Source organism: Triticum aestivum, chromosome 6D, assembly GCF_018294505.1.
Source record: "Triticum aestivum cultivar Chinese Spring chromosome 6D, IWGSC CS RefSeq v2.1, whole genome shotgun sequence".
Taxonomy (NCBI): domain Eukaryota; kingdom Viridiplantae; phylum Streptophyta; class Magnoliopsida; order Poales; family Poaceae; genus Triticum; species Triticum aestivum.
Genome location: NC_057811.1, coordinates 457,989,966 through 458,000,672, shown reverse-complemented (window position 1 = coordinate 458,000,672; position 10,707 = coordinate 457,989,966). Strand labels below are relative to the sequence as shown.

General features: G+C 45.7%; 1 protein-coding gene across 1 annotated transcript; it reads right to left on the bottom strand.

The window, feature by feature from the left end:
- Positions 1–970: 970 nt before the first annotated feature.
- LOC123141986 (protein PELOTA 1) lies at positions 971–2,414 on the bottom strand. The gene has a single exon (XM_044561022.1). It carries the CDS (start codon positions 2,249–2,251, stop codon positions 1,109–1,111), a length of 1,143 nt encoding a protein of 380 aa, XP_044416957.1. The 5' UTR covers positions 2,252–2,414; the 3' UTR covers positions 971–1,108.
- Between the last annotated feature and the right edge of the window lie 8,293 nt (positions 2,415–10,707).

Genomic DNA, 10,707 nt, shown 5'->3' with positions numbered 1-10,707 from the left:
GTAGTATAAGGAAGATATGCAGCCCATTTGCACGCGCTAATTCTTTTTGAAATATTTGTGAAATGTAAGTAATTAAAATAATGTTCAAATATTTATTTTTTATAAATGTTAGACATACAAACAATGATTAGTAGATAAAAATATTTAAACATACACACATCCATTATATAAAATTGTTTATTAAATATGGACATTTAAAATGTTTATTTAATAGAAAAATATACATGTGCTGCTTATATTTAATATTCAAATTGATGAATACAAAAATTTATCTGAAGTTGTGAAGACTGAATGGTGTAGCAGACAGACTGTGACATGGGCAAGGGTCGCACGTTCGAGACGTGGAGGCCTCCGTTTTTTCTTGTTAATAATTCTCAGTATGTACACACGGGGCCCACTGGCTATAAAGTCGAAAAAAAATGAAATGCTATCTTCCAACGTTGACAGGGCCTTTTTGTGGGAAAATAATAATTCAAGGGGGTTTATGCAAAAAAACTGGCCACACGCCCTCCTGTCTGCCTTCGGGTCACTGACGGCGGGACCCATGCCATGTTGGCGCGCCTAATCAGCGGCTCAGGCGTACACAGCCAAGGTTTGCACCGTATTTACACGTCCGAGCCAACTTGTTACACCAGTTCGATGTATGCCGCAAGTTCTAGCACCAAAGTGACCGTTTGCGCCAAGTTCAAGCACCACCGGTGTAATTGACTCCATCTAAAACGATAGTTCAAGTAAAAGTTCTCTGAAGAAAAATAAGCAGAGCACGTATCACATCTAGATGTCGTCCAAATAAGGCATGGGAAAACGAAGAACCGTTCAAATCAGGCCGCATCAATGCCTTACAAAGCCGCGAGCCACCACGTGCTAGCAATTCTAGGGAGCTTAGTAACTTGGGTAGATTTTCGGATTGATATTTTCAGCGAAAAATCACCTTCACAATGTATAAACTTTGTCTGGTTACAAAACTGAATAAACATGGTATAATAATAGTAATAAGTGATCAAAGTTGTGTATTGGAGCGAGACACACGATATATAGTTCAAGTAATAAAAGTAAAACAGAGAGCGTACACCCTAGTGGTAGTAGAAAAAAAAAGCAGAGCAATAAATCACATCTCGATGTCGTCGAGATCAGGCATGGGAAAACGAAGAACCGCGGCTATCCCCGTGAGCTGCTCGAGCTGATCACCAGAGACATGCATGGACGATAAGACGCACACTTTGCCACCGATCTTCTTCACCGATTCGGCCAAATCGACGCATTTGCGCCTAGCAGCAACGTCGGGGTTCCGGAACCAAGTGTCCGTGAGCAGGAGAGTCTGGATGGCGAGGCGTTCATGCGCGACCTCGACGTGCTTGGGCCCGTAGCAAGCCCGTGCCGAGTCCTTGGCGATCATGGCGAAGAACTCCTGCAGCGCCGGCACCTCCTGCGCTGCCCTCGTGTCCTTTATCAGCGACATGACGGTCGGGGCGGCGAGGACGTCCTTGAGGCTGTGCGGGTAGCCCGAGGGCGCGGGCGCGAGGACGATGCGCGCCTTGTGCTCCGTGATGGCGCGCAGGTCCCCTCGCCGCGCGGCCTCCAGGAGCATGTAGTCGCGGAACTGGTCCTTGGTGAAGCCCGGGCTCGCGATCACCACGCACTGGACGAGGCCGAAGTCGACGTGGTGCACGAAGGCGGCCAGGACGCGGTGGAAGAAGTCCCTGAGGGCGGTGTCGTACGCGGCGACGGCGCCGGAGCTGGAGCCGTGCTTCCTGGGGATGGGCACCTCGACGCGCGCTCTGGTGGCCGTGACGCTCCGGCCGACGAGGAAGAGGTGGGCGAGGCCTTCCTGCATGAGGAGCACGGCGAGGTCGGCGTTGGCGGCAGTCTCGTCGCAGGATTTGTGGATGGTGTCGAGCGCCGGCCAGTCCCAGGCCTCCTTGCGGAGGACGAAGGGCCTCCGCAGCTCGATTTCCAGGGTATGGTACTGGCCGATCTGGACGTGCTCGTTCTTGCTAAGGTTCTTGCCGCGGACGCGTAGGACGGAGCCGTCCTTATCGTAGTCCGTGGACTCGACCGCGACCTCGAGAGTCAGCTTCACGCGCTCCGAGTCGCGGCCCCAGGACTTGGTGATCTTCCGGACCGTGACGGCCTCGACGGCGTCGCCGGCGGCGATGAGGTTGTACGCGTCCCACAGGTCATCATCCACCTCCGGTAGCAGCTTAACGGAGCCGGGCCCGTCTCGGGCGAGGCTTTTTCCGACGAGCTTCATCGTTCAGGATCAACGTGCGCGGCGGTCTCGTTGTTGTCGAGAGAGACGGGAGACCTGTCTTGACGGCGGCGATGGCGGTGAGCGATGGATGCGAAAGCGGCGACTGAAGCATAAACAAATCCGTGCTGCTTGTTGCCGCGTCGTGAGTTGCGAGCGGAGCGAAGGTGTTGGATGGATCAATGGACGGACGGAGGGTGATAGCTATTTATAACGTTGGTTTCGGTGTGGAGGCCCGATCGACTCCGAGTTCAGATCGACCAGGGTAGATAGAGTTGGTTTCCCTAACCCTAAGCTAAGCTACATGCGCACGTAATTAGCGGCCGACCCACAGCTGGATACGGCTTGGAAAGGTGTCCACACACGGTACCAATTGGACCAGGTAAAACAAGTCCGTCTATGTAAACTGATGAGAATCCAATATTCGGCATGCATTACAATTGTTTCTTGCAAAGAGAGCCTTGGCTTAATGGTTGGGCATGTGGTTGTGCAGTCTAACGACCCGAGTTCAATTCTTAGAATTGATAGGTGATGCACAGAGTTTTTTTTCTCATTTATTAAGGATCAAATTTGATGTGTGGTGGAACCACTCATCAAAAAAATATTTTGATACTTATTTAGAAAATTCTGAGGACCATGTTTATCCTGATACTCATATTAAAATGGCCGTATGCATCCCTAGTTGGTGCAGAGGCCGGGGAAGTGAAATTCTCCCCTAATTTTAAAGTCCCCGTTCACACCGCCCTCAGCCCTCCCACTACCGCCGCCGTCGTTTTTTTTTCTTCTCGAATATGCACGAGTGTGCATATTATATATTAAAGAAGAAAGGCAAAGAATGCCTCCACCATATTTACAAGGGTCACATTACAACGCTCATAATCCTCACTACTGGCCCACCGTTCAAGCCGAAGGAAGAAGGGGTCCATGCTCCTTTTAAACTTGCCAGCAATAGCCCACATTCTCCCTTCCGACCCGACTCTACCTAGGACTACGCCTAATGAAGGAGATGCCCCCTCAAAGACAATAGCATTACGATGCTTCCACAACTCCCACAATGTTAGTAAGAAAACCGTATGAAGATCCTTTTTATGCCAGTCATTTATCCCATGCTTTGCCTCAAGCCAGAAGGCTAGGGGGTCCTGTGCAGTCGGCGTCCAGTCCATCTTGCCCAGGGCGCCACATACTACTGCCCAAGCGGACCTGGCAAAGACGCATGTCAGTAACACATGATCAACAGTTTCGTCCTCTTGGTCGCATAAGGGGCATGCATCTTGGTGTGGGAGGCCTCTCCTTGCCAGTCTGTCTGAGGTCCAACACCTGTTTCTTAGGGCAAGCCAAGCAAAGAACTTGCAGGTAGATGGGGCCCGAGACTTCCACATCAGCTCAGCCATAGGCTCCACCGTCCGGCCCCAGAATTTTGCCGCGTAAGCCGAACGCACTGAGAAGCGTCGTCAAGCAACTATCGTCAACCTGCTCGTGCCGCTCCGGGAGAAATCCTAAGATCTCCGGATCGAATGATGGAGGCGCTGCGGTGTCGTGTTCTCTATTGGGGGCATCATTTGTGGAGCGGCGCCGGATGGAAGAGGTGTGAGGTGGTGTGGCATGCCTTCTCTCGCGTCGACGACGGCGGGTCTTGGCGGCATGGAGCAGCGGGTGACGATGACATGTACGTAGGGTAGGGTAATGGGCCTGACCTAGACACCCTTCCCAAGGACACTGCCCTAAAGTCAAAGACATTCAAAGCACAACAACATCTACCGATTGTAATCACCTCAGAGTGCAACCCACTCGAACAGAAGCATTTCACTCGGATAACCCAATTCCATTCGACCAGGATATACTCACTCGACCACATCAGAAATCACTCAGAGTACAGAAGATCTAAATTCACTCAGGATGGCAACGGTCAGGCGTTCACTCCGTAGTCTTAATGATCATTTATATGCCTTTATTATTGGCGTTACCAGTAACGTCTCCCCTTTATGTACATTGAACCCCTTGTAACATGGGCTGGCTGGGGTCCTGGTGCACTCTATATAAGCCACCCCCTCCACTGACACAAGGGTTCGCACCCCCTATAACTTCACGCATAATCCAGTCGACCGCCTTCGGGCACCGAGACGTAGGGCTTTTACTTCCTCCGAGAAGGGCCTAAACTCGTAAATCTTGCGTGCACAACCTCACCGTAGCTAGGATTTGTTGGGGAACGTAGTAATTTCAAAAAATTTCCTACGCACACACAGGATCATGGTGATGCATAGCAACAAGAGGGGAGAGTGTCTCCACGTACCCTCGTAGACCGAAAGCGGAAGCGTTATGACAACGCGGTTGATGTAGTCGTACGTCTTCACGATCTGACCGATCCAAGTACCGAACGCATGGCACCACCGAGTTCAGCACACGTTCAGCTCAATGACGTCCCACAAACTCCGATCCAGCAGAGCTTCGAGGGAGAGTTCCGTCAGCATGACGGCCTGATGACAGTGATGATGATGCTACCGACGCAGGGCTTCGCCTAAGCACCGCTACGATATTATCGAGGTCGATTATGGTGGAGGGGGGCACCACACACGGCTAAGAGATCAACAGATCAATTGTTGTGTCTATGGGGTGCCCCCTCCCTCGTATATAAAGGAGTGGAGGAGGGGGAGGGCCGGCCCTCTCTATGGCGCGCCCTAGGGGAGTCCTACTCCCACCGGGAGTAGGATTCCCCCTTTCCTAGTAGAACTAGGAGCCCTTCCAAGCAGTAGGAGTAGGAGAGAAGGAAAGGGAAAAGAGAAGAGAAGGAAGGAGGGGGCGCCGCCCCTCCCCCTAGTCCAATTCGGACTAAGCCTTGGGGCGCGCGCAGCCTCCCCTCTCTCTTTCCCCTAAAGCCCAATAAGGCCCATATACTCCCCGGCAAATTCCCGTAACTCTCGGTACTCCGAAAAATACCCGATCACTCGGAACCTTTCCGATGTCCAAATATAGTCGTCCAATATATCGATCTTTACTTCTCGACCATTTCGAGACTCCTCGTCATGTCCCCGATCTCATCCGGGACACCGAACTACCTTCGGTACATCAAAACACATAAACTCATAATACAAATCGTCACCGAACTTTAAGCGTGCGGACCCTACGGGTTCGAGAACTATGTAGACATGACCGAGACACGTCTCCGGTCAATAACCAATAGCGGAACCTGGATGCTCATATTGGCTCCTACATATTCTACGAAGATCTTTATCGGTCAAACCGCATAACAACATACGTTGTTCCCTTTGTCATCGGTATGTTACTTGCCCGAGATTCGATCGTCGGTATCTCAATACCTAGTTCAATCTCATTACCGGTAAGTCTCTTTACTCGTTCCGTAATACATCATCCCGCAACTAACTCATTAGTCACAATGCTTGCAAGGCTTATAGTGATGTGTATTACCGAGTGGGCCCAGAGATACCTCTCCGACAATCGGAGTGACAAATCCTAATATCGAAATACGCCAACTCAACAAGTACCTTCGGAGACACCTGTAGAGCACCTTTATAATCACCCAGTTACGTTGTGACGTTTGGTAGCACACAAAGTGTTCCTGCGGTAAACGGGAGTTGCATAATCTCATAGTCATAGGAACATGTATAAGTCATGAAGAAAGCAATAGCAACATACTAAACAATCAAGTGCTAAGCTAACGGAATGGGTCAAGTCAATCACATCATTCTCCTAATGATGTGACCCCGTTAATCAAATGACAACTCATGTCTATGGCTAGGAAACTCAACCATCTTTGATCAACGAGCTAGTCTAGTAGAGGCATACTAGTGACACTATGTTTGTCTATTTATTCACACATTTATTATGTTTCTGGTTAATACAATTCTAGCATGAATAATAAACATTTATCATGAAATAAGGAAATAAATAATAACTTTATTATTGCCTCTAGGGCATATTTCCTTCAGTCTCTCACTTGCACTAGAGTCAATAATCTAGATCACATCACCATGTGATTAACATCAATAGTTCACATCATCATGTGATTAGCACCCATAGTTCACATCGCCATGTGACCAACACCCAAAGGGTTTACTAGAGTCAATAATCTAGTTCACATCGCTATGTGATTAACACCCAAAGAGTACTAAGGTGTGATCATGTTTTGCTTGTGAGAGAAGTTTAGTCAACGGGTCTGCCATATTCAGATCCGTATGTATTTTGCAAATTTCTATGTCAACAATGCTCTGCACGGAGATACTCTAGCTAATTGCTCCCACTTTCAATATGTATCCAGATTGAGACTTTAGAGTCATCTGGATCGGTGTCAAAACTTGCATCGACGTAACCCTCTACGACGAACCTTTTGTCACCTCCATAATTGAGAAACATATCCTGATTCCTCTAAGGATAATTTTGACCGTTGTTCAGTGATCTACTCCTAGATCACTATTGTACTCCCTTGCCAAGCTCAGTGTAGGGTATACAATAGACCTGGTACACAGCATGGCATACTTTATAGAACCTATGGCTGAGGCATAGGGAATGACTTTCATTCTCTTTCTATCTTCTGCCGTGGTCGGGATTTTGAGTCTTACTCAATTTCACACCTTGTAATACAGGCAAGAACTCTTTCTTTGACTGTTTCGTTTTGAACTACTTCAAAATCTTGTCAAGGTATGTACTCATTGAAAAGACTTATCAAGCGTCTTGATCTATCTCTATAGATCTTGATGCTCAGTATGTAAACAGCTTTACCGAGGTCTTTCTTCGAAAAACTCCGTTCAAATACTCCTTTATGCTTTCCAGAAAATTCTACATTATTTCCGATCAACAATATGTCATTCACATATACTTATCAGAAATGCTGTAGTGCTCCCACTCACTTTCTTGTAAATATATACAGGCTTCACCACAAGTCTGTATAAAACTATCTGCTTTGATCAACTCATCAAAGCGTATATTCCAACTCCGAGATGCTTGCACCAGTCCATAGATGGATCGCTGGAGCTTGCACATTTTGTTAGCATCTTTAGGATCGACAAAACCTTCTGGTTGCATCATATACAACTCTTCTTTCAGAAATCCATTAAGGAATGTAGTTTTGACATCCATTTGCCAGATTTCATAAAATGTGGCAATTTGCTAACATGATTCGGACAGACTTAAGCATCGCTACGAGTGAGAAAATCTCATCGTAGTCAACACCTTGAACTTTGTCAAAAACCTTTTTCGACAAGTCTAGCTTTGTAGATAGTAACACTACTATCAGCGTCCGTCTTCCTCTTGAAGATCCATTTATTTTCTATGGCTTACCGATCATCGGGCAAGCCAACCAAAGTCCACACTTTGTTCTCATACATGGATCCCATCTCAGATTTCATGGCCTCAAGCCATTTCGCGGAATCTGGGCTCACCATCGCTTCCTCATAGTTCGTAGGTTCGTCATGGTCAAGTAACATGTCCTCCAGAATAGGATTACCGTACCACTCTGGTGTGGATCTCACTTTGGTTGTCCTACGAGGTTTGGTAGTAACTTGATCTGAAGTTACATGATCATCATCATTAGCTTCCTCACTAATTGGTGTAGGAGTCACAGGAACAGATTTCTTTGATGAACTACTTTCGAATAAGGGAGCAGGTACAGTTACCTCATCAAGTTCTACTTTCCTCGCACTCACTTCTTTCGAGAGAAACTCCTTCTCTAGAAAGGATCCATTCTTAGCAACAAATGTCTTCCCTTCGAATCTGTGATAGAAGGTGTACCCAATATTTTCTGTTTGGGTATCCTATGAGGACACACTTCTCCGATTTGGGTTTGAGCTTATCAGGATGAAACTTTTTCACATAAGCATCGCAACCCCAAACTTTAAGAAACGACAACTTTGGTTTCTTGCCAAACCACAGTTCATATGGTGTCGTCTCAACGGATTTAGATGGTGCCCTATTTAACGTGAATGTAGCTGTCTCTAATGCATAACCCCGAAACGATAGTGGTAAATCGGTAAGAGACATCATAGATTGCACCATATCTAATAAAGTATGGTTATGATGTTCGGACACACCATTACGCTGTGGTGTTCCAGGTGGCGTGAGTTGCGAAACTATTCCGCATTGTTTCAAATGAAGACCAAACTCGTAACTCAAATATTCTCCTCCATGATCAGATCGTAGAAAATTTATTTTCTTGTTACGATGATTTTCCACTTCACTCTGAAATTATATAAACTTTTCAAATGTTTCAGACTTATGTTTCATCAAGTAGATATACCTATATCTGCTCAAATCATTTGTGAAGGTTAGAAAATAACGATACCCGCCGCGAGCCTCAACACTCATCAGATCGCATAAATAAGTATGTATTATTTCCAATAAGTCAGTTGCTCGCTCCATTGTTCCGAAGAACGGAGTCTTAGTCATCTTGCCCATAAGGCATGGTTCGCAAGCATCAAGTGATTCAGAATCAAGTGATTCCAAAATCCCATCAGCATGGAGTTTCTTCATGTGCTTTACACCAATATGACCTAAACGGCAGTGCCACAAATAAGTTGCACTATCATTATTAACTTTACATCTTTTGGCTTCAATATTATGAATATCTGTATCACTACGATCGAGATCCAACAAACCATTTTCATTGGGTGTATGACCATAGAAGGTTTTATTCATGTAAACAGAACAACAATTATTCTCTAACTTAAATGAATAACCGTATTGCAATAAACATGATCAAATCATATTCATGCTCAACGCAAACACCAAATAACACTTATTTAGGTTGAACACTAATCCCGAAAGTATAGGGAGTGTGCGATGATGATCATATCAATCTTGGAACCGCTTCCAACACACATCGTCACTTCGCCCATAACTAGTCTCTGTTTATTTTGCAACTCCCGTTTCGAGTTACTACTCTGAGAAACTGAACCAGTATCAAATACCGAGGGGTTGCTATAAACACTAGTAAAGTACACATCAATAACATGTATATCAAATATACCTTTATCACTTTGCCATCCTTCTTGTCCGCCAAGTATCTAGGGGCAGTTCCACTTCCAGCGACTATTTTTTTTGCAGTAGAAGCACTCAGTTTCAGGCTTGGGTCTAGCTTTGGGCTTCTTCACGGGAGCGGCAACTTGCTTGCCATTCTTTTTGAAGTTCCCCTTTCTTCCCTTTGCCCTTTTCTTGAAACTAGTGGTCTTGTCAACCATCAACACTTGATGCTTTTCTTGATTACTACCTTCGTTGATTTCAGCATCACGAAGAGCTTGGGAATCGTTTCCGTTATCCCTTGCATATTATAGTTCATCATGAAGTTCTAGTAACTTGGTGATAGTGTCTAGATAACTCGGTCAATCACTATCTTATCTGGAAGATTAAATCCCACTTGATTCAAGTGATTGTAGTACTCAGACATTCTGAGCACATGCTCACTAGCTGAGCTATTCTCCTCCATCTTGTAGGCAAAGTACTTGTCAAAGGTCTCATACCTTTCGACATGGGCATGAGTCTGAAATACTAATTTCAACTCTTGGAACATCTCATATGCTCCGTGGCGTTCAAAACGTCTTTGAAGCCCCGATTCTTAGCCGTAAAGCATGATGCACTAAACTATCAAGTAGTCATCATACCGAGCTTTGCCAAACGTTCATAACGTCTGCATATGCTCCTGCAATAGGTCCGTCACCTAGCGGTGCATCAAGTATATAATTCTTCTGTGCAGCAATGAGGATAATCCTCAGATCGCGGACCAAGTCCGCAACATTGCTACTAACATTTTTCAACATAGTTTTCTCTAGGAACACATATAAAACATAGGGAAGCAACAACGCGAGCTAGTGATCTACACATTATTTCCAAAATACTATCAGGACAAGGTTCATGATAAATTAAAGTTCAATTAATCATATTACTTAAGAACTCCCACTTAGATAGACATCCCTCTAATCATCTAAGTGATCACGTGATCCATATCAACTAAACCATGTCCGATCATCACGTGAGATGGTGTAGTTTTCAATGGTGAATATCACTATGTTGATCATATCCTCTATATGATTCACGCTCGGCCTTTCGATCTCAGTGTTCCGAGGCCATATCTGCATATGCTAGGCTCGTCAAGTTTAACCTGAGTATTCCGCGTGTCAAAACTGTCTTGCACCCATTGTATTTGAACGTAGAGCTTATCACACCCGATCATCACGTGGTGTCTCAGCACGAAGAACTTTCGCAACGGTGCATACTCAGGGAGAACACTTATACCTTGAAATTTAGTGAGAGATCATCTTATAATGCTACCGCCAAACTAAGCAAAATAAGATGTATAAAAGATAAACATCACATGCAATCAAAATATGTGACATGATATGGCCATCATCATCTTGTGCCTTTGATCTCCATCTCCAAAGCATCGTCATGATCTCCATCGTCACCGGCATGAAACCATGATCTCCATCATCTTGATCTATATCAATGTGTCGTCA